The sequence below is a fragment of the Ylistrum balloti genome, unplaced genomic scaffold (assembly GCF_031769215.1).
Source record: "Ylistrum balloti isolate Yb309-2 unplaced genomic scaffold, AGI_CSIRO_Ybal_v1 Utg371130, whole genome shotgun sequence".
Lineage (NCBI taxonomy): Eukaryota > Metazoa > Mollusca > Bivalvia > Pectinida > Pectinidae > Ylistrum > Ylistrum balloti.
The window spans coordinates 320,456-343,988 of NW_026782620.1; the positions used below are offsets into that span (position 1 = coordinate 320,456).

Genomic DNA, 23,533 nt, shown 5'->3' on the forward strand with positions numbered 1-23,533 from the left:
TAGCAAAACGAGCTATGCGATGCCAAAACCACATTGGCTTTGATGATAAAGTAATACCTCACGTTCCAACGTGTTGGTTTTGGAAGGTTCGTGTACATATCATGCAAAATGTACTACATGCGAGAATACTGGAAGGTACGAGAACAAATGTATGTACATTGGTCGTAAAAATGCTTTATGAAAGAATCCCATTAGTGACGCCATTTCAATGATCCGGAATACTCTATCTCTAGATTTTTTAAAAATCGTATTAGCATATACCACAAAATCAGGCATCAGGCGAATGGTGTGAAATATCTTTCATGGTGCGAAATGTATCTTATTTGAACGACAATTTGAATAAAATTTGAAACAAAAGAGGGGATGGGGGGTTGGGGTGGATAATTCTGAAAATAAGAGGCATGCCACTGTAATATACCACAGGGGCATACCACTATAATATACCACAGAGGCATGCCACTGGAATATATACCACAGGGGCACATCACTGTAATATACCACAGAGGCATGCCACTGTAATATATATCACAGGGGCATGCCACTGTAATATACCACAGAGGCATGCCACTGTAATATATACCACAGGGGCATGCAACTGTAATATATACCACAGGGACATGCCAATGTAATATATACCACAGGGGCATACGACTGTAATATATACCACAGGGGCATACCACTGTAATATATACCACAGGGGCATGCCACTGTAATATATACCACAGGGGCATGCCACTGTAATATATACCACAGGGACATGCCAATGTAATATATACCAGTGTGATATACCACTATGATATACCACTGTGACATACCACTATGATATATATCACAGGGGTACAGGAACTTGCAACAAGTATCAGAATTTAGATCTACCCATGTATTCCGGCGTTTATTTACAACATTGTTAAGTTTTTTTCGAGAGGGAGTGAAAGTTAGGGGAAAGGTCAATATTTGTTACACATGACGCACTTTGTGACATATACAGTTTCACCATATATTGATCGAATCCCCTTCCTCCTAGGAAAGGTCCATATTCACATAGATTGTTTTTATTTCTAACGTTCTAGATATACATGTCACTGGTTTATGGGGAATGTTATGATAAAGTATTGTACGGAATGTGACTCAACACTATACCACTTATAAACTACCACTATTGATACAAGTCAGGATAAAGCTACTCCATCACAGGCTCGCCGAGGGTCAATTAATGGCAGTGTACTAATCATTATATACATTTTTTTCTTCTGGTCAGCAAAAATATATTCAACACAGGTGCTATTTCCGTACTAAGTTGTCAGAGTTATTATGACATTGCATCAACTTTATAGATCGGTCTGGGGTTCGTCGACTCCACATGGGTATCAAATTCAATCGATAGAACGTCACAGTAATTCGGACTACACTACACGTACGAGACCCGCCATTATATTGTTCATCTGAAACCGTTTAACCTTTAAGTGTCAATATCAAATCAGCTGACCCTTGATTTAGGCGTGGTCCCAAGAGTGCATCTAGTACATCATTACAACGGGCCTCAAATCAAAGATATTCTACAGTACAGAGGAAATATGTTCCATCATAGAATGATTGCCACAACACAGGGTCACGTCACGAGATTGGTTATGACTGAAGGGAACAAAACAAGAGATCCCGGACGGATCTTGTCGCCCACCATTGTTTGATCTTTATAAGTTGGATCTTTTCCCTTCTTTTCTCCTCTCTGTTCGTGTTCTTAATGATAAGAAATTTGAACATTCCTTTGCAGAAATAGCGATGATAATCTTTACCTGCCAAATCCAAAATGATCGCCTGGAAGCCATTATAATTGATCTAATCAGTCCCAAAATCAAACGAACACAAGCAGAGACTAAAGAGAACATATGTATGTTTGAGAAAGATCCAATCAGTACTTCTTAGGAAATAGGGATAACAACCTTTACTAAGCGAAATTCAAGATGGCTGTCTGTCGGCCATTTTGTTTTTCTGATCAGTACCAAACACAAACTAGGGACCGAGATAAACCTATACATGAGATTTGAGAAAGATCTATGCAATATTTGTCAATAAATAGCGATAATAAAAATTGTTTACAGACGACGGACGGTATACAGGTGATGTGAACTGTCAACCGTCTGATGATGGTGGGTACACCAATCTATTAAACAAACAAAAGATCCCAGAGGTACCTTGGTGTCCACCATTGTTTTATATTTATTTGCTCTTTGAAAGTTGAATCTTTTCCCTTCTCTTCTCTTTTTGCTCTTAATAATAAATTTAAATATTCCTTTGCAGAGATAGCGATAATAATCTTTAACTACCAAATCCAATATGGTCGCCTGGAAGCCATTTTGTTTTTCTGATCAACCCCAGAATCAGACAGGCACAGCTAGGGACAATGGGGAACCAGTAGAGGAGTTCTCAAGAAATAGCAATAACAAAGTTTCAAAGTGAAAGTACAAGATGGCCATCTAACGGCCATTTTGTATTTATGATCGTTTTCAAAATCAAATGGGCACATCTAGGGACAAAGTGGAACCTACATAAGAAATTTTGTGATGGTGGGCTGAAAAAGATACCATAGTACCAAAAGCATCCATAGAATTTGTTGAACGTCACAACCTGATAACTTTTCCGACATTTTACCACATGCTCTGGCCATTAGACCATGGCTAAACTTGGTTCACAATGACTGCCTCGATAATTAGTACCTACGACATGCCTTCAAGATCTTAATCAACCTCACCTTTGTGTCCATCTTACTGAATTCAGCTGTACAGTGGTAGTTAAGAAGTCAGTTAAAGGAAAGATGGCAACAGAACATGATCATTAGCTCATTTGACCCTATGGCCAGAGTATTATCATCTACATGTAAACATTTAAACACAATGTTGTGGTTTTGTGAATGCATTGTTTTATTTTTGTATGGGATAAAACTTGTTTTTGGGATTAAACATTTTCAGTTGTGGCCATATCATTATATATCAGGTATTGAACTGAATGTTTTTGTAACACACTACACAATTTGATGGCTGTTTTGTACAGACACTGAGGCTTGCATCAATCACACTGCAAACTCGAACACGATACCTTTTCATTACTGTAGACAAACTGTGCTGTGAACCAGCTGACCTGCATCAACTGTGATTAATTACACAAATGTACACAAATAGTTGTTAAACTAACTCTTTTATGAGAATGTATTTAACTCTCCAAGAATGAATTCCCGAGAGGAATATTTATGGAGTAAAAACAACAATGTTGAGCACACCAAGCCAAAAATCCTTGGCTGAGTAGACAGTGATATTGGATATGCGGGTGTACTACCCAAACCTAAAACTGATACTGTCAGTGTAAGTCGGTACATTGTCTGATTCAGATGCCGACTTCAAAGATGACCAGCATATAATCCTGGTCAGATAGTCTACCAAAGCAAGGCATCTCATTAATTTTTCACAATATACCTCATTTTAAAACACTTAATCTCTACTATGACTTCACAAGTTTACATTTCTGATAAATCTTCGCTGTGTGTTATAAATTTTGTACTTGTTTTCCATCCAAAAATAAAATCCATAGTTCAGAAAAAAGAATAAAAAAAAACCAGATTTTAATCAAAATTGAAGTGGCAAACTAAACAGGTCTGTCTGAGAAGATAAGCGGCTTTGTGGTGTAAGGGAGATAATCTATGCTGAAGAAAGAACACTTTTTCCAGATATTAATCGATGTTGTCTCACTACAAAAATATAACTTTAAAACATTTCATAGTCATCATTTCATTTATTTCAATATTGTTCAACATGGCTTAGAAGTTAACATTTAGCCTTTAATGCAATTAACAACACAAAAACATGTATTGGATTTAAATATTGTGATTCCTGGTTTGTTGTCTCATAATCACTGGTTAGGGCAAAAAGAAGCATACCTGCCAAGGCACAATTCTCAGGCAACGGCAGCCCTGTCAGGGTAGGCTAAACTTCTCAGGCAACGGCAGCCCTGTCAGGGTAGGCCATACTTCTCAGGCAACAGCAGCCCTGTCAGGGTAGGCCATACTTCTCAGGCAACGGCAGCCCTGTCAGGGTAGGCCATACTTCTCAGGCAATGGCAGCCCTGTCAGTGAAGGCCACACTTCTCAGGCAACGGTAGCCCTGTCAGGGTAGGCCATACTTCTCAGGCAACGGCAGCCCTGTCAGGGTAGGCCATACTTCTCAGGCAATGGCAGCCCTGTCAGGGTAGGGCATACTTCTCAGGCAATGGCAGCCCTGTCAAGGTAGGCCACACTTCTCAGAACAATGGCAGGCCTGTTGGGGCACAAATCACAGGAGAAGGGAAGACCTGTCAATTTAGATTCACCAGGGTACATATCTCAGGACAGAGGTAGACTTTCCAGGGCACAGTTCTAAGGACAAATGTAGTTTTCTAAGGTACATTTCTCAGGACTAAGGTAGACTTGAAGGGCACAGTTCTCAGGACAAAGGTAGATTTGCTAGGGTACACTTCTCAGGACAAGGATTGAGATCGCAGGGCACTGACAGACAATTATTCCAGGTGGTCGAGAGATGGGAGACCGTACAATTTCCTCTTCTCAGTCTAAAACGCTGTCTAACCAGTCTTCTAAGTTCTCGGTTTCTTTCTCCAATCCTGACATAAAAAAAAATTATTGTGTAAAAGTCATACAAAAGGGAATATATTCTGTTCAGATAGTGTCAGACAAATTAATGGATGTGTTAATAAGTGTTATGTTTATGTTTGATGTGTGGTGTGTTTCATGTAGTGTGTGTATGTGTTATGTGTTGTGCATTATGTATTGCTTAATGTGTGTTTTGTTAATGTGCTATGTGTGTTTTGTTTTTTGTGTTATATTGTGTATTGTGCTTGCTGTGTTTTGTTTAATGGCGTTGTGTGTAGTTGAATTGTGTTATGTTTATTGCTTTTTGTGTAGTTATGTTTTTATGTGTAATTTGTGTTTTTTGCGTAATTTGTGTTGTTTTGTGTAAGGTGTTGTGTTTTGTGTAATGTATGTTTTTGTATTGTGCTGTCTGCTATTTTGTGTAATGTGTTATATTTTGTGTAATATGTATATGTGTTATGTGTAATGTATGTTTTTGTATTGTGCTGTCTGCTATTTTGTGTAATATGTATATGTGTTATGTGTAATGTGTGTATGTGTATTATGTTATGTGTTGTTTTGTGCTATGTATGTATTGTATTATGTTTTGTGTAATTAGCATTGTTTTTGTGTAAAATGTGTTGAGTAAAATGTGTTTTTTGTGTAATGTGTTGTTTATTGTTATATGTATAGTGTTTTGTGTGAGAGTATTGTGTTATGGGAGTTTTGTTTTGTGTACTATGTGTTGTGTGTATTGTATTATCTGTTGTTGTGTATGTTGTGTTATGAGTGAAATACTTTGTGCTCTGTTTGTTTGTGTATTGTGTTATGCATCTTGTGTTATGTATGTTGTGTTATGTATGTTTTGTTTTGTATGTTGTGTTATGTATGTTGTGTTATGTAGGTTGTGTTATATATGTTGTGTTATGTTTGTTGTGTTATGTATGTTGTGTTATGTAGGTTGTGTTATGTATGTTGTGTTATGTATGTTGTGTTATGTATGTTGTGTTATGTAGGTTGTGTTATATATGTTGTGTTATGTTTGTTGTGTTATGTATGTTGTGTTATGTAGGTTGTGTTATGTATGTTGCGTTATGTATGTTGTGTTATGTAGGTTGTGTTATATATGTTGTGTTATGTTTGTTGTGTTATGTTTTGTTATGTAGGTTGTGTTATGTATGTTGTGTTATGTAGGTTGTGTTATATATGTTGTGTTATGTTTGTTGTGTTATGTATGTTGTGTTATGTATGTTGTGTTATGTATGTTGTGTTATGTTTTGTTATGTAGGTTGTGTTATGTAGGTTGTGTTATATATGTTGTGTTATGTTTGTTGTGTTATGTATGTTGTGTTATGTAGGTTGTGTTATGTATGTTGTGTTATATATGTTGTGTTATGTTTGTTGTGTTATGTATGTTGTGTTATGTAGGTTGTGTTATATATGTTGTGTTATGTTTGTTGTGTTATGTATGTTGTGTTATGTAGGTTGTGTTATGTAGGTTGTGTTATGTATGTTGTGTTATATATGTTGTGTTATGTTTGTTGTGTTATGTATGTTGTGTTATGTAGGTTGTGTTATATATGTTGTGTTATGTTTGTTGTGTTATGTATGTTGTGTTATGTAGGTTGTGTTATATATGTTGTGTTATGTTTGTTGTGTTATGTATGTTGTGTTATGTATGTTGTGTTATGTATGTTGTGTTATGTATGTTGTGTTATGTGTACTGCTTTATTTGATGTGTTAAGTGCTAAGTTGTGTTATGTGTGTTTGTATTTTTATGGATTTGAGTTTTTATGTTTTCGTGTGTTCTTTGTGTGCTGAATGTTTGCATGCTGTGTGTTTGTGTTTTGAGTGTAAACTGTGTACTGAGTGTTGTTTGTGTTGAGTGTTGTTTGTGTGCTGAGTGTTGTTTGTGTTGAGTGTTGTTTGTGCTGAGTGTTGTTTGTGTTGTTTTTGTGTTGAGTGTTGTTTGTGTTGAGTGTTGTTTGTGTGTTGAGTGTTGTTTGTGTTGAGTGTTGTTTGTGTGCTGAGTGTTGTTTGTGTTGAGTTGTTTGCGTGCTGAGTGTTGTTTGTGTTGAGTGTTGTTTGTGCTGAGTCTTGTTTGTGTTAAATGTTGTTTGTGTTGAGTGTTGTTTGTGTGCTGAGTGTTGTTTGTGTTGAGTGTTGTTTGTGTGCTGAGTGTTATTTGTGTTGAGTGTTGTTTGTGTTGAGTGTTGTTTGTGTGTTGAGTGTTATTTGTGTTGAGTGTTGTTTTTGTTGAGTGTTGTTTGTGTTGAGTGTTGTTTGTGTGTAAGTGTTTGTGTTTTATTGTTTGTATTTTGTTAAAATATCTGTTTAATTATTACCTGTGTTAGATGAAGTAAGTGCTTTTTTGTCAGGTGAGGTCTTCACTGTTACATTCACACCTACAATACAGAAGTAACAATCTTACTTTATATACACTGATTGTTGTATCTATTTTTCAGGTGAACAGAAATATCCCGAAGTCAGAATGCAACCTTTAATAAAATATGGGAGAGAAAAGCCGAATGCAAGGTTGAAAATCATTCAGACAATTCCATTAGACGTCCTCATTTACTGTAAAGACATATATGTCCTTTTCAGGATAGACAACAATGTCTCCAATACCTGCTCAGTTATGCAAACAAATGCGTTCTAGGCACTTTATAAGGTCAGTAGGTCTGCTTTTATTTCATAAACAACCCTCCCCAGTGGAAATTTCCTCAGAAGATTTCTGAATGATGTGAACTCATCAAATGATGATAATATTGGGGCTTTAAACAAGAAAATATCCAATTAAAGAGATGGATCCTGTTACTACGTAAAACAGATCATGATAGGAAGTATAACTTCATGTTATGATACTAAAACTTGAAAATAAACAAAACGTTTTGTATCAAAATATGACATTGAATCAGAAAGGGACACGAGGATTGTGGACAACACTCTGTCTCCCCCACAAAATGATGGGGTGCATAACGATAAAGAAAAAAAATCAGTCCTTATTCTATACTGAAACAATGTAACCCTTTGCAGATACAGCACATATACACAATAATCCTTAATTCAATAAGAAAAAAGTAGTTAAGTTTTAGCATATTTCAAAATGTACATGTCTTTCTTAAAAGATTCTCCCATATGAACAAATTGTGTAGAAATATTGACATCTTTAAATGTCTGGTAGGACATTTCCTGTCCGTTTACAAAAAAAAATTAAAAAAAATTGCCTGATTAAATGATGTTGTTGTAACATTTGCCATTTAACTTCTCTTTTCAGGAATCAAATTAAAAAAACAGTTTCTGAGCAAAGTCTGGTCTTGGCACAATTGAATTACAAGTACATGTTTTTGACATCTGAAAATATTACATGTGTTATCTATATGTTAGTTCACTTCTTAAAATTCTCATTCATCTCATCATGGATTCAGGCTTGGATGTTTCTAGTGTACCTAAAGTTTATCTTGTTAAGTAATAAAACACACAGGAGATGCTGGCTTATCTAATAATCTACTCTAGTAACTTTCATAAGGAGTGATATAGATCAAAGTAATTGACTGGTTTCAAATAAGTTAATTCACTGATTGTTCCTTTAGCGGAGACAACACTTCCCTTAAGAGGATGACATGTTGTAGGGCACGTTATGGTTTACACTTACTATTTTGTTGAGTTGTCTCCCCTAGACTAGTGGCATCTGAAGGATTGTCGAGTGACAGAAGAAAGTCCAAATCATCATCTAGATTGTTACTAGTCACTTCCCCTGTCTTCTCACATATATTTGTATTAATTACAGGTGTTCTAACCACAGGTGCACTGTCCACACATCCAGAGGCACCAAGGTTATGTGATGGTTGATTGTAAATTGACACATCATCTGCAGATTTCTGACAGTCAGACTCAGCTTTAATTAAATGTTCACCTGCTTCCTGTTTGATTGAACCTGTCTCATCAGGCTCAGTCTTTGTTTTTCCTGTTTCTACTACTCTTGTTACTTTATCATTGTCCTTTGTAGGCAGTGTGGAGTCAATAGCACTGTCACTTCCAACTGGTTTGTTCTGTTCTGAAATGTCCACAGCCTGAGAACCTGGTTTGTACTTTTGTGTTAGGTCCGAAACAAGAGATTTTGGTTTGTACTCGTGTGTAGGGTCGACAGGATAAGATTTTGGTTTGTACTTGTGTGTAGGGTCGACAGGATAAGATTTTGGTTTGTATTCCTGTGTATGCTCTTTGGCAGCTGTTTCCATTTCCTGGATCTGCTCAGACTAGAAAAAGGAAAGTATAGACCATGAAAATTCAATGTTATTCTCAAGTGTTCTTGCTTTTTTCAAGGATACAAAAAATGAAGAATTAAGGAAAACTAGATATATGTATCACCAAAATAAAGCTCATCAGAAAATCATGATCAGTTTTAATAATTCCAGTGAAAAATACAAACTTTATACTTCAAATGTTAAATAAGGAATGTTTCAGCTATGATAAATCTTCAGGTTTCTGTCATTGATTTTAAAGATGAACTTGGATACAGGTATACAGTATACATTATATGTAAGATGAGAATCCATAGGTTTATTTCTCAAGCTAGTCACAATGCATGCAACAATTCAAAGTAATTGAGCATTTTATCAAAATAAGAAAATGAAATTCTCCCCATCAGTGAGAAACCACACCATTGTACATGTATCAGCATCAAGCTCAACCAGAAATATGTATTCTTTCCTTGGTGATTCAACAGTGTCCAGTTCTTCCCAAAATAAGAATTGTCTCCCCTTGGACCATTACTTAAACTGTGTACCAACACTATTCATAGATTTTTAGTTTAAATCTTGACATTTTCATACTTCAAATATTGTAAGGAAAACCACACTGTAATTGATAGGTCAAATCAATCTTTTTAGTATATTAATACCCCATAGGGTAGGACGAAATATCGAGATATAAGGCCTTGTAAGTTTCTAATGTTTAAATATTGAAATGATGACTTAGGCATTCAGTGAAATCTGTGATTTAAAAAGATGTGTTATATCAAAATTTGCACATACACTAAAGAGATCCTGCTCCAGCCCTAGTCGGTTGTACAGAGGTATACACTGGAGACTGGCAGCCAAATCTGACAGGTCTACAGCCAACAATTTAGTATCTGTGGACACACTCTCCCCTTCATCCCAGGCCTCTTCTTCCTTAAAGCGAAACTGGGAACTTGTGACACCTGTGAACAGGGGCCAAACACTAACATATAACTTAATGTTGAAAAACAGGATTATGAATATATATACATCTTCTTTCATATGTTTTTTACATCCCATAACCATGTTGCAGTTCAGCTAGCGGTTAAGGCGTATGTCACATCATGACCATTTTCATCACTAGCCCTCCACCACTTGGTTGCTGGTTTTAGGTCTGTATGATGCAGTTGCCAAGTACTGGCTGCATGTTGGTGATATTCTTCAGGAATTTCAGCTTTCCTCAACCACCCAAACCTGGCTTGTACTTAAATGACGCCGACTGTCAACTGAACCTAAAGCGACTATAAACTAAACAGATCAGCTAAACTGTTCAGTATCACAAAAAATTCATGATGAAAATTCTTTAACCCTCTACTCCAATTTATGTATTTAAACATTTGAGTATTCACTATAAACTAATTTTGCCACAAAGTCAGCAGTTGATATGCTCATATGATAGTGTAAAATAACCTACATACCAGCTGTGTTTAAAAGGTTGAGGAAATCCTCTCCTTTTCTCTGTGTTGCCTCTGTCTCTGAGGGAAGTATTTCATATCGTGTCCAGTTGCTGACAACTTCTCTACGTCTGAATGCCGGACGGACTGGTGCAGAGTCCTGATCATTGTCACTAGTCTGTAAAAGTAAAAGTGTTCACAGTTTATCAGAGATTTCATGTTTCCTTAGTAAATTAATGCCTACCAGTGCCTATACATTGTTCTCTTTTGACAGCTGTAATTATACCATGAAGAACACAGAGTTTATAGCCAAATTATGAAGGTCTTACTGGACCAATTACTGGACTGATTATGTAAGAAGAATACATGAAAGATATATAAAAAAAAAACAGGATTTTGTGTGGACAGCATATGTAAACTGGAACACATTTTGTATCTATATGATATATATTGGATATATATGAAGGATATATATCAGGGAAGATGATATGTATCAGGGCCAGTAGATGATATATATGTATGATATATATCAGGAACACAGTAGATAATATATGATATATATCAGGGACAGTAGATGATATATATCAGGGACAGTAGATAATATGCATCAAGGACAGTAGATGATATATATCAGGGACAGTAAAAGATATATATCAGGGACAGTAGATGATATATATCAGGGACAGTAGATGATATGTATCAGGGACAGTAGATGATATGTATCAGGGACAGTAGATGATATATATATCAGGTATCAGAGACAGTAGATGATATGCAGGGAGTAGATGATAATATGATATGTATCAGGGACAGTAGATGATATATATCAGGGCCAGTAGATGATATATATCAGGGAGAGTAGATGATATGTATCAGGGCCAGTAGATGATATATATCAGGGACAGTAGATGATATATATCAGGGACAGTAGATGATATATATCAGGGACAGTAGATGATATGTATCAGGGACAGTAGATGATATGTATCAGGGACAGTAGATGATATGTATCAGGGACAGTAGATGATATGTATCAGGGACAGTAGATGATATATATCAGGGACAGTGATATGTATCAGGGACAGTAGATAATATGTATGATATATATATCAGGGACAGTAGATAATATGCATCAAGGACAGTAGATAATATGTATCAGGGACAGTAGATGATATATATCAGGGACAGTAGATGATATATATCAGGGACAGTAGATAATATGCATCAAGGACAGTAGATAATATGTATCAGGGACAGTAGATGATATATATCAGGGACAGTAGATAATATGTATCAGGGACATTTTATGACATGTAATTATTGTAATATATAGCATAAAACCTTGAGTTACAGATGATACAAATAACACATACATTTTGTACTTTTATCAATGAGCAGGTTTTACTAAGAACTGTCAATCTCTTGAAAAACATTGATCAACTCTGTTTTGTTAAATCATGTATATTTAGATTAAAGTCTTTTTGTCACGTTTATTGAAACTTATAAGTAATGTGAAGTCAATCAGTCTTGATCTGTTTCACTGTCTCGGAAATTTGTTGCATCAAAATTGTGCTATTAGTATAGGAAAAACTACACTCTCAAAACAGCAGTAATTTGTGACTTGATTAATTGGCAATTGGAGTAACTTGGATAAACAAATAATCGTACGTTAATTGAGTAACTCCTGTTATCTGAAGATTGTAGCAAGTTTTTGGTAAGTTTCCTTAATGCTATAAACAAGTTTGATGTACAGTGCATCATTAAATTGTACACTGTTTTAGTGAACTTGCATTTTATATTTATATACAATATTACTAAGTCTAATGTTGTTGACAAATTTTCTGTGGTGGAAACTAGTTTTGGTTTGAAGTGGTATAATATGGTCACGGTTACTCACTCCAGCAGCATGGAATGGAGTATAATAAGGTTTGGGTTACTCACTCCAGCAGCATGGAATGGAGTATAACATGGTCTGGGTTACTCACTCCAGCAGCATGGAATGGAGTACAATATAGTCTACTCACTCCAGCAGCATGGAATGGAGTATAATATGGTCTGGGTTACTCACTCCAGCAGCATGGAATTGAGTATAATAGGTCTAGATTATGTTTGGCATTACAGTTTCTGTTTTGTGAATGATGTCATTGTGAACATGATCTCGTGAAGCAAACAGAACACACACAAACATACTCTGCATATACATAGGCTTTGTTTTTGTATTAACACGGTCATATACGAGGTAGAGAAGAAGAACTGTACTAGAAAAAGATGCAGATTTTTTTTATAGAAACATACGTTGTATGCAATGCTGCCAATAGCTGCCTCTACCGTTGTTAGTAACACAATCTTTTGCTATATTAATCATGCTACAGAAACAAGTCTTACATCACTACCAGAAGAAGACTGTGGAAGTTTTGTAGCACCAGTAACGTGACCCTCAGAATGTTTCCCGCCTGGTTTCTGATCTACTTTCACTTTGCCCTTTCCACTACTCTTTGATTTTGGTTGGCGCGAATCTCTCGACTGGTCATCTTTATTCATGCCATGCTTCTTTTTGTATTGGGCGCTCCTCTTCTTTTTATGTTCGTCTGGTCTCATATTTTTACAGTGGAAGTCCTAACTTTTTGCATGCATAATAGAAAATCACAAAAGGTAGCTGAAAAGAGAATTACACCGACAACGTGTGGAGTACTTCCGGTTAGATATTATAATATGGAGTCCAATTATCGGTAAAAGAAGTTCCGGATTCAGAGGATGGCCTGTCAAGTGAAAGACAAGGGGACTCGGTTTCAGAATTTTGAGTAATGCACCTCATCAGGTAATAACCACAACACTAATATTCATTGCTTTTACGAATTTGAAACCTTATAAAATGTGTATTGGTGGATATAGGAAAGTTGTATCCACCGATAATAGCTAATGGATTTTGATTTGATTTTTAAAGAGAAAATGCAGAGGAAATAAAAATAATACATGGAACGATAAAAAAAATTGGTGAGAGTTATTAGAAATTGTACCTATGTGATCCCAGATTTAAATATATATCAGACGGCAACAGGTCATGATAATGATTATGGTAATAATCAAAATGCATAGATAATTTGATAACATAGTAATGTTAATTTGTTTTTTCCTTTTTAGTATGTAATCAGTCTATCGTTGTCCTTCTGTGAATTTTAAGGTAATCACTGTTTTACAAGTAAATATTTTCAGATATTAGTTTTTCGGGCTATCAAATATTTATCATAACACATGTTAATATGCTCATTTTGACTTTTAAGAAACATTGAAACCTAAATATTAAATTGAGAAGAAAGTGAGTTGTTAATTAATATTCATTTCTATATTAAAAACTGTTGTTTAGTAGCCATTGAATTTAGACCCTTTTCCTTATATGAGTCTATAGCTGTTGCTGTGATTTACATATTGCATACACAATGAATGCTTGAAATTCAATTAAGTGTAAGTTGATGTATTGCCTCCATTATGAGTCTTAGTGTATGTTTATGTGTTCCCTCCATTATGAGCTTTAGTGTATGTGTATGTTTATCTCCATTATGAGCTTTAGTGTATATTTATGTGTTGCTTCTATTATGAGCCTATGTGTTTGTTTACGTATTATCTCCATTATAAGCCTTTGTTTATCTAGATGTGTTGCCTGCTCTCCCACCCTTTGTGTATGTTGACATGTTGGCTTCACTCTCAGCCTTTGTTTATGTTGACATGTTGGCTTCACTCTCAGCCTTTGTGTATGTTGACATGTTGTCTGCTCTCTCAGCCTTTGTGTATGTTGACATGTTGTCTGCTCTCTTAGCCTTTGTGTATGTTGACATGCACTCTTGGCCTTTGTGTATGTTGACAAGTTGCCTGCAGCCTTTGTATATGTTGACAAGTTGCCTGCACTCTCAGCCTTTGTGTATGTTGACATGTTGCCTGCACTCTTGACCTTTGTGTATGTTGACAAGTTGCCTGCACTCTTGGCCTTTGTATATGTTGACATGTTGCCTACACTCTCAGCCTTTGTGTATGTTGACATGTTGCCTGCACTCTTGGCCTTTGTGTATTTTGTCATGTTGTCTGCACTCTCAGTCTTTGTGTATGTCGACATGTTGCCTGCACTCTTGGCCTTTGTGTATGTTGACACTCTTGGCCTTTGTGTAGAAATGTTGTTGCCTTTGTGACATGTTGCCTACACTCTCAGCCTTTGTGTATGTTGACATGTTGCCTGCACTCTTGGCCTTTGTGTATGTTGACAAGTTGTCTGCACTCTTGATGTTGTCTGCTCTCTCAGCCTTTGTGTATGTTGACATGTTGTCTGCTCTCTCAGCCTTTGTGTATGTTGACATGTTGGCTTCACTCTCAGCCTTTGTGTATGTTGACATGTTGCCTGCACTCTTGGCCTTTGTGTATGTTGACAAGTTGCCTGCACTCTCAGCCTTTGTATATGTTGACATGTTGCCTGCACTCTCAGCCTTTGTGTATGTTGACGTGTTGTCGCACTCTTGGCCTTTGTGTATGTTGACATGTTGTCTGCACTCTCAGTCTTTGTGTATGTTGACATGTTGTTTGCACTCTTGGCCTTTGTGTATGTTGACAAGTTGCCTGCACTCTTGGCCTTTGTATATGTTGACATGTTGCCTGCACTCTTGGCCTTTGTGTATGTTGACATGTTGCCTGCACTCACAGCCTTTGTGTATGTTGACATGTTGCCTGCACTCACAGCCTTTGTATATGTTGACATGTTGCCTGCATTCACAGCCTTTGTGTTTGTTGACATGTTGCCTGCACTGACATGTTGCCTGCACTCTTGGCCTTTGTGTTTGTTGACATGTTGCCTGCACTCTTGGCCTTTGTGTTTGCTGATGTGTTGATTTAACTTTCAGCCTCTGATATTGAGATCAGAAGGTGATATAGACTGTGACAATTTAACACTGAAATTTTTCGTAACTTCCATAAATCATCCATCAGAATTTACCAAGAATTATAATAATAGAAAGTTAATATCTTTTTTTGTTTTTATCCCTCACCCTCCCTTTACAAAAAGGGGTTTGAGTATACATTGTAGGTTTGTGTGTATGTGAGTGTGTGCATTCATGGTAATCTGGTGTACAACATATTGAACAGATATATGGTTCATATTCACACTATAGCATCATACCACATATCTCCAACCAAGGTAAACCTTTTGGCACTCATAGGTCAAAGTTAAAGGTCAAAGGTCATCCCTTTGACGAGTGTGATCCAGGGGTAAGGATAATAATGATAAAAGAAATGGGTCAAGGGTTGAAAAAGCTATTTGTCATTGATGAATGGTAATGTTGCAAGGCTTACAACATGAAATAAAGAAATAGTTAAAAAGAAACTAACAAAAACATTTAAAAGAAGAAACGAAAAGTTTTGTTATGTCTAAATTACAAAAAAATTACCTGACAATATCTATTGTGTTATTTCCTTTGAAACTAGTGTAAGAAATGACAATACCCTGCTGGAATCAGGACAGGTCGAATGTTAAAGCAGGAATCCTGTGTATATCAATACTTTCTCCAGACCTTGTTAGTCATGGCCAAACTACTGGCAAGATATACAAATCACTTTATCATTAGAATGGTATTTTTTACATATAAGTAGTGTATGAAGACATTATGTATTTCCCCATATACTAAGTGTTACAAGGTTAGGAGGTGTATATTGTTGGTGTGGAATGTTACTGGCATTATACTGGATCATTAATTAGAAGTGGCACGTTGCCGTTAGCTGTACTACCTGACACTACTAGACTGACCTGCTCCTTGGACAGGTACCAGTATCAGGTTCCACCTGACACTATTAGGCAGGTCTGCTTCTCAGACAGGTACCAGTATCAGGTTCCACCTGACACTGCTAGACAGGTCTCTTCACTGATAGGTAATAGCCTACAGGGTCTACCTGACACTCTATGGAGAGAGGTCTTTTCTGTGGACAGGCAATAGCTTAAAGGTTCTAAATGACACTGCTAGGCAGGTCTCTTCCATGGAGAGGTAATAGCTTACATGTTCCACCTGACACTGCCAGACATGTGCAGACAGACACGTTTGTACTGTTATGCCTTGCACTTAGCCAAGTCTGCACTGCAGATAGGTACCATTGTACAGGTACTATGGGACAATGGTAAGCTGTAAGTCCTCAGTCAGGTACAAGTTACTGGTTCCACCTGTTACTGCTGGGCAGGTCACCTTCTCAGACAGGTACCAACTTACTGGTTCCACCTGTTACTACTAGGCAGGTGTCTTCCATGGAAAAGGTAACAGCTTACTGGTTCCACCTGTTACTGCTAGGCAGGTGTCTTCCATGGAAAAGGTAACAGCTTACTGGTTCCACCTGTTACTGCTAGGCAGGTGTCTTCCGTGGACAAGTAACTGCTTACAGGTTCCACCTGACACTGTTAGGCAAGTTTGCATAGAGACAAGAGTAACCTAGAGGTTCTATGTACTACCTTGCACTACAGGTCTGTACCTCCATCAGTACCAATTTATAGGTTCCATTTGATGCTACTAAGCATCTAGGTATGTTCTGTGGACAGGTACCAACATGCTGGTTCCACCTGCAAAATTTTCTCACCTGATATTGTATTGTTTTGTTTGTTTCCAGAATAACAGCCTATTATTACTCCATTTAATTATGTAAAATTGATTTTTAACTTAAAAATAAAGTCTGTTATATGTGAATGTTTTTCAGGTTACTTAAAATGAGTTATAGATTATTATGTTTTCATAGCACCATTGTGATCTGTTATTTTAACAAAACAATTGTGTTAACACATAGTTGATGGTTGTCACGTAGCTACCAGAGAAGTATACTGTAAATACGTATTTTCCATTATAGATCCATACCATTGTAATCTGAAATAGGAATTTCATTGTAAGGATTCAATACAAGGTCCAAAAGAAGTACACATTTCATCAATAATAACATTTTAGAAGTACTTAACAGAATTATGAGGTGAAGGTTGGTGTACTGGCTGTTTACTTTGGACATCCATTGATACACCAATCCTAGGTACTGGGGACACTGTACGGTAACATGGAACAATAATGCTACAATTACTTCACAGTCATAAATATTGTTGAGTCATTTGAAACCATGTGCTAGCAGCATTATGTATTGGTCTTTTAAATTCTATCACATGCTTTATACCTGATAAACAATTAAAATTCTAATCAGCTAAAAATTTGAATTGAATGATTTTGTATCATATAGTAAACAGCACAATAAAAACATAGATAATACACAATTATCAAGTAAAAATAGAACAAAACAAGACTTGAAAGAAAGGACATCTCCGACTGGTTATGTAGCAAAATGAGCTGTCTGAGAGATCTGTGTCACTTCAAGAGGATGAATTTAAAGAGTAAAAGTGAACACAGAGGTTACAGTGAACTGTGAGTATAAAGAGTAAAAGTGAACACAGAGGTAACAGTGAACTGTGAGTATAAAGAGTAAAAGTGAACACAGAGGTTACAGTGAACTGTGAGTATAAAGAGTAAAAGTGAATACAAAGGTTAGTGTGAACTGTGAGTATAAAGAGTAAAAGTGAACACAAAGGTTAGTGTGAACTGTGAGTATAAAGAGTAAACGTGAAGACAAAGGTTAGTGTGAACTGTGAGTATAAAGAGTAAAAGTGAACACAGAGGTTAGTGTGAACTGTGAGTATAAAGAGTAAAAGTGAACACAGAGGTTACAGTGAACTGTGAGTATAAAGAGTAAAAGTGAACACAGAGGTTAGTGTGAACTGTGAGTATAAAGAGTAAAAGTGAACATAGAGGTTACAGTGAACTGTGAGTATAAAGAGTAACAGTGAACTGTGAGTATAAAGAGTAAAAGTGAACACAGAGGTAACAGTGAACTGTGAGTATAAAGAGTAAAAGTGAACACAGAGGTTAGTGTGAACTGTGAGTATAAAGAGTAAAAGTGAACACAGAGGTTAGTGTGAACTGTGAGTATAAAGAGTAAAAGTGAACACAGAGGTTACAGTGAACTGTGAGTATAAAGAGTAAAAGTGAACACAGAGGTTACAGTGAACTGTGAGTATAAAGAGTAAAAGTGAACACAGATGTTACAGTGAACTGTGAGTATAAAGAGTAAAAGTGAACACAGATGTTAGTGTGAACTGTGAGTATAAAGAGTAAAAGTGAACACAGAGGTTACAGTGAACTGTGAGTATAAAGAGTAAAAGTGAACACAGAGGTTACAGTGAACTGTGAGTATAAAGAGTAAAAGTGAACACAGAGGTTACAGTGAACTGTGAGTATAAAGAGTAAAAGTGAACACAGAGGTAACAGTGAACTGTGAGTATAAAGAGTAAAAGTGAACACAGAGGTAACAGTGAACTGTGAGTATAAAGAGTAAAAGTGAACACAGAGGTTACAGTGAACTGTGAGTATAAAGAGTAAAAGTGAAGACAAAGGTTAGTGTGAACTGTGAGTATAAAGAGTAAAAGTGAACACAGAGGTTAGTGTGAACTGTGAGTATAAAGAGTAAAAGTGAACACAGAGGTTAGTGTGAACTGTGAGTATAAAGAGTAAAAGTAAAGAGAACACAAGGTTAGTGTGAACTGTGAGTATAAAGTAAAAGTAAAAGTGAACACAGAGTTGAACACAAAGGTTAGTGTGAACTGTGAGTATAAAGAGTAAAAGTGAACACAGAGGTTACAGTGAACTGTGAGTATAAAGAGTAAAAGTGAACACAGAGGTTAGTGTGAACTGTGAGTATAAAGAGTAAAAGTGAACACAGAGGTTACAGTGAACTGTGAGTATAAAGAGTAAAAGTGAACACAAAGGTTAGTGTGAACTGTGAGTATAAAGAGTAAACGTGAAGACAAAGGTTAGTGTGAACTGTGAGTATAAAGAGTAAAAGTGGATACAAAGGTTACAGTGAACTGTGAGTATAAAGAGTAAAAGTGGATACAAAGGTTACAGTGAACTGTGAGTATAAAGAGTAAAAGTGAACACAGAGGTTAGTGTGAACTGTGAGTATAAAGAGTAAAAGTGAACACAGAGGTTAGTGTGAACTGTGAGTATAAAGAGTAAAAGTGAACACAGAGGTTAGTGTGAACTGTAAAGAGTAAAAGTGAAACAGAGTAAAAGTGTAAAAGTGAACACAAGGTTAGTGTGAACTGTGAGTATAAAGAGTAAAAGTGAATACAGAGGTTACAGTGAACTGTGAGTATAAAGAGTAAAAGTGAACACAGAGGTTAGAGTGAACTGTGAGTATAAAGAGTAAAAGTGAACACAGAGGTTAGTGTGAACTGTGAGTATAAAGAGTAAAAGTGAACACAGAGGTTAGTGTGAACTGTGAGTATAAAGAGTAAAAGTGAACACAAGGTTAGTGTGAAATAAAGAGTAAAAGTGAACACAGAGGTTAGTGTGAACTGTGAGTATAAAGAGTAAAAGTGAACACAGAGGTTAGTGTGAACTGTGAGTATAAAGAGTAAAAGTGAACACAGAGGTTAGTGTGAACTGTGAGTATAAAGAGTAAAAGTGAACACAGAGGTTAGTGTGAACTGTGAGTATAAAGAGTAAAAGTGAACACAAAGGTTAGTGTGAACTGTGAGTATAAAGAGTAAAAGTGAACACAGAGGTTAGTGTGAACTGTGAGTATAAAGAGTAAAAGTGAACACAGAGGTTAGTGTGAACTGTGAGTATAAAGAGTAAAAGTGAACACAGAGGTTACAGTGAACTGTGAGTATAAAGAGTAAAAGTGAACACAGAGGTTAGTGTGAACTGTGAGTATAAAGAGTAAAAGTGAACACAGAGGTTAGTGTGAACAGTATAAAGAGTAAAAGTGAACACAGAGGTTAGTGTGAACTGTGAGTATAAAGAGTAAAAGTGAACACAGAGGTTAGTGTGAACTGTGAGTATAAAGAGTAAAAGTGAACACAGAGGTTACAGTGAACTGTGAGTATAAAGAGTAAAAGTGAACACAGAGGTTACAGTGAACTGTGAGTATAAAGAGTAAAAGTGAACACAGAGGTTACAGTGAACTGTGAGTATAAAGAGTAAAAGTGAAGACAGAGGTTACAGTGAACTGTGAGTATAAAGAGTAAAAGTGAACACAGAGGTTAGTGTGAACTGTGAGTATAAAGAGTAAAAGTGAACACAGAGGTTAGTGTGAACTGTGAGTATAAAGAGTAAAAGTGAACACAGAGGTTAGTGTGAACTGTGAGTATAAAGAGTAAAAGTGAACACAGAGGTTAGTGTGAACTGTGAGTATAAAGAGTAAAAGTGAACACAGATGTTAGTGTGAACTGTGAGTATAAAGAGTAAAAGTGAACACAAAGGTTAGTGTGAACTGTGAGTATAAAGAGTAAAAGTGAACACAGAGGTTAGTGTGAACTGTGAGTATAAAGAGTAAAAGTGAACACAGATGTTAGTGTGAACTGTGAGTATAAAGAGTAAAAGTGAACACAGAGGTTAGTGTGAACTGTGAGTATAAAGAGTAAAAGTGAACACAAAGGTTAGTGTGAACTGTGAGTATAAAGAGTAAAAGTGAACACAGAGGTTAGTGTGAACTGTGAGTATAAAGAGTAAAAGTGAACACAGAGGTTAGTGTGAACTGTGAGTATAAAGAGTAAAAGTGAACACAGATGTTAGTGTGAACTGTGAGTATAAAGAGTAAAAGTGAACACAAAGGTTAGTGTGAACTGTGAGTATAAAGAGTAAACTTGAACACTGAGGTTAGTGTGAACTGTGAGTATAAAGAGTAAACTTGAACACTGAGGTTAGTGTGAACTGTGAGTATAAAGAGTAAAAGTGAACACAGAGGTTAGTGTGAACTGTGAGTATAAAGAGTAAACTTGAACACTGAGGTTAGTGTGAACTGTGAGTATAAAGAGTAAAAGTGAACACAGAGGTTAGTGTGAACTGTGAGTATAAAGAGTAAACTTGAACACGGAGGTTACAGTGATCTATGGGTATAAAGAGTAAAATTAACACACAGTAATGTGAGTATATTCCTATGATCACTGTCTTCCATTTTATTTCAGAACTTTTGTCACCAGCTTCAGATCAAGGTACGGAATAGTACAACATTCAGCTCAAGATAATATTGGACAAAGGTGTCTGTACGAAATATCTGGTATGTCAGAGAATAAGCTGGATGGATTTGCACTTTAGAGGAAAATTGAAAAGTACAATTGACTTACTGTTATTGGGTGTATTTACCTGGAGAAAAGTGTAATTAAGGAGCAATATTTCAGTGGTAAATATATTGAGATCGTTTGGTGTCTCCTCTATATTACATTAGAGTAAGTCAGTTTTAGCACTAATTGGTTGGAAATTTTCCTTACATATTTAATCGTGATAGAGATCACCAGGTAGCTACACCACATGGCTGATTCTAGTCTTGTTTGGGTTACATTGAACACAACTGGGATGTTAACTTTCATTTCCACAAATTGGTATGCAACCATATTTGAACCATTGATAATACATTGGATCACACTCAATGAACCGTTAATTGTTATTTACCCACAATGGCATGAAACTCACTGACCTATCTGTCCTTAATATATCATAGATAAAACAAAACCTGTTTATAGGCGGCAGTGAACAAAACAATGAAGATTTCTTCTGGAAGAAGGTGAATAAAATGTTGAACAAATGTTTTTGGTAGGAGCCTTTGAACAAAACATTTAACCACCTTGTATGGGAATTTTGAAAAAAATAAAAACAATTTTAGCTTGTAAAAGAAACATTGAGCAATTAATGAACAATATTGCTTGGAAGACATTAAACAGATTAATGAACATTTTTGTATGGGAAACATTGAATAAAACCATTAGTAGTCTGTAATGGAACACTATAAACCTGCTCCATGAGACAGAAGTATACTTTACTATCTTGCTTGGGACAAATTTACTTTTAGAGAACTCTGTTTGGAAGAAATATATTTGTTAAATGAGAATTCTTTTTTAGAACGTATTTTTACACTTGTTTTATTAAAGGATTCATTACTTGAAAAATGTTCGTAGCTGAAAAATGTGAAATTTAAGAGGCAAGAAAAAATGTTCGTTTTAGATGTGTAACTTTGCTACTTAAGTATAGACATGACATTCATATAATCATGAAAATTTGATCTGTAATATATCTATATAAGATGTGTAGTAAACCTGCATCTCCAAAATGTCTGAAGGCATTTCCACAGTTACAGTAATTTGAAACAGATAATAGGTTATTTCTCAAATGAACTGTTGTGTCCTGTATAATACAGGTGTATGTAGGTATAGGACCGGTGTAGATTAGGATATCAGATGATGGACCAATGTAATACATGAAGACAGGTGTAGGACCAATGTAATACAGGAAGACAGGTGTAGGACCAATGTAATACAGGAAGACAGGTGTAGGACCAATGTAATACAGGAAGACAGGTGTAGGACTAGTGTAATACAGGAAGACAGGTGTAGGACCTGTGTAATACAGGAAGACAGGTGTAGGACTAGTGTAATACAGGAAGACAGGTGTAGGACCTGTGTAATACAGGAAGACAGGTGTAGGACTAGTGTAATACAGGAAGACAGGTGTAGGACCAATGTAATACAGGAAGACAGGTGTAGGACCAATGTAATACAGGAAGACAGGTGTAGGACCTGTGTAATACAGGAAGACAGGTGTAGGACTATTGTAATACATGAAGACAGGTGTAGGACCAATGTAATACAGGAAGACAGGTGTAGGACCTGTGTAATACAGGAAGACAGGTGTAGGACCAATGTAATACAGGAAGACAGGTGTAGGACTAGTGTAATACAGGAAGACAGGTGTAGAACCAATGTGATACAGGAAGACAGGTGTAGGACCAATGTAATACAGGAAGACAGGTGTAGGACTAGTGTAATACAGGAAGACAGGTGTAGGACCTGTGTAATACAGGAAGACAGGTGTAGGACCTGTGTAATACAGGAAGACAGGTGTAGGACTAGTGTAATACAGGAAGACAGGTGTAGGACCAATGTAATACAGGAAGACAGGTGTAGGACTAGTGTAATACAGGAAGACAGGTGTAGGACCAATGTAATACAGGAAGACAGGTGTAGGACCAATGTAATACAGGAAGACAGGTGTAGGACCAGTGTAATACAGGAAGACAGGTGTAGGACCAATGGAATACAGGACGACAGTTGTAGGACCTGTGTAGTACAGGACGACAGCTGTAGGACCTGTGTAGTACAGGATGACAGCTGTAGGACCTGTGTAGTACAGAATGACAGC

The 23,533-nt window shown here is 36.4% G+C and overlaps 1 protein-coding gene across 1 annotated transcript; it reads right to left on the bottom strand.

Moving 5' to 3' along the window:
• Positions 1-3,763: 3,763 nt before the first annotated feature.
• On the bottom strand, positions 3,764-12,945 carry LOC132560894 (uncharacterized). Its single transcript, XM_060225597.1, has 6 exons — positions 12,672-12,945; positions 10,311-10,464; positions 9,649-9,815; positions 8,268-8,871; positions 6,958-7,017; positions 3,764-4,644 (listed from the first exon to the last, which is right to left on the bottom strand). Exons 1-6 carry the CDS (start codon positions 12,882-12,884, stop codon positions 4,589-4,591), a joined length of 1,254 nt encoding a protein of 417 aa, XP_060081580.1. The 5' UTR covers positions 12,885-12,945; the 3' UTR covers positions 3,764-4,588.
• Between the last annotated feature and the right edge of the window lie 10,588 nt (positions 12,946-23,533).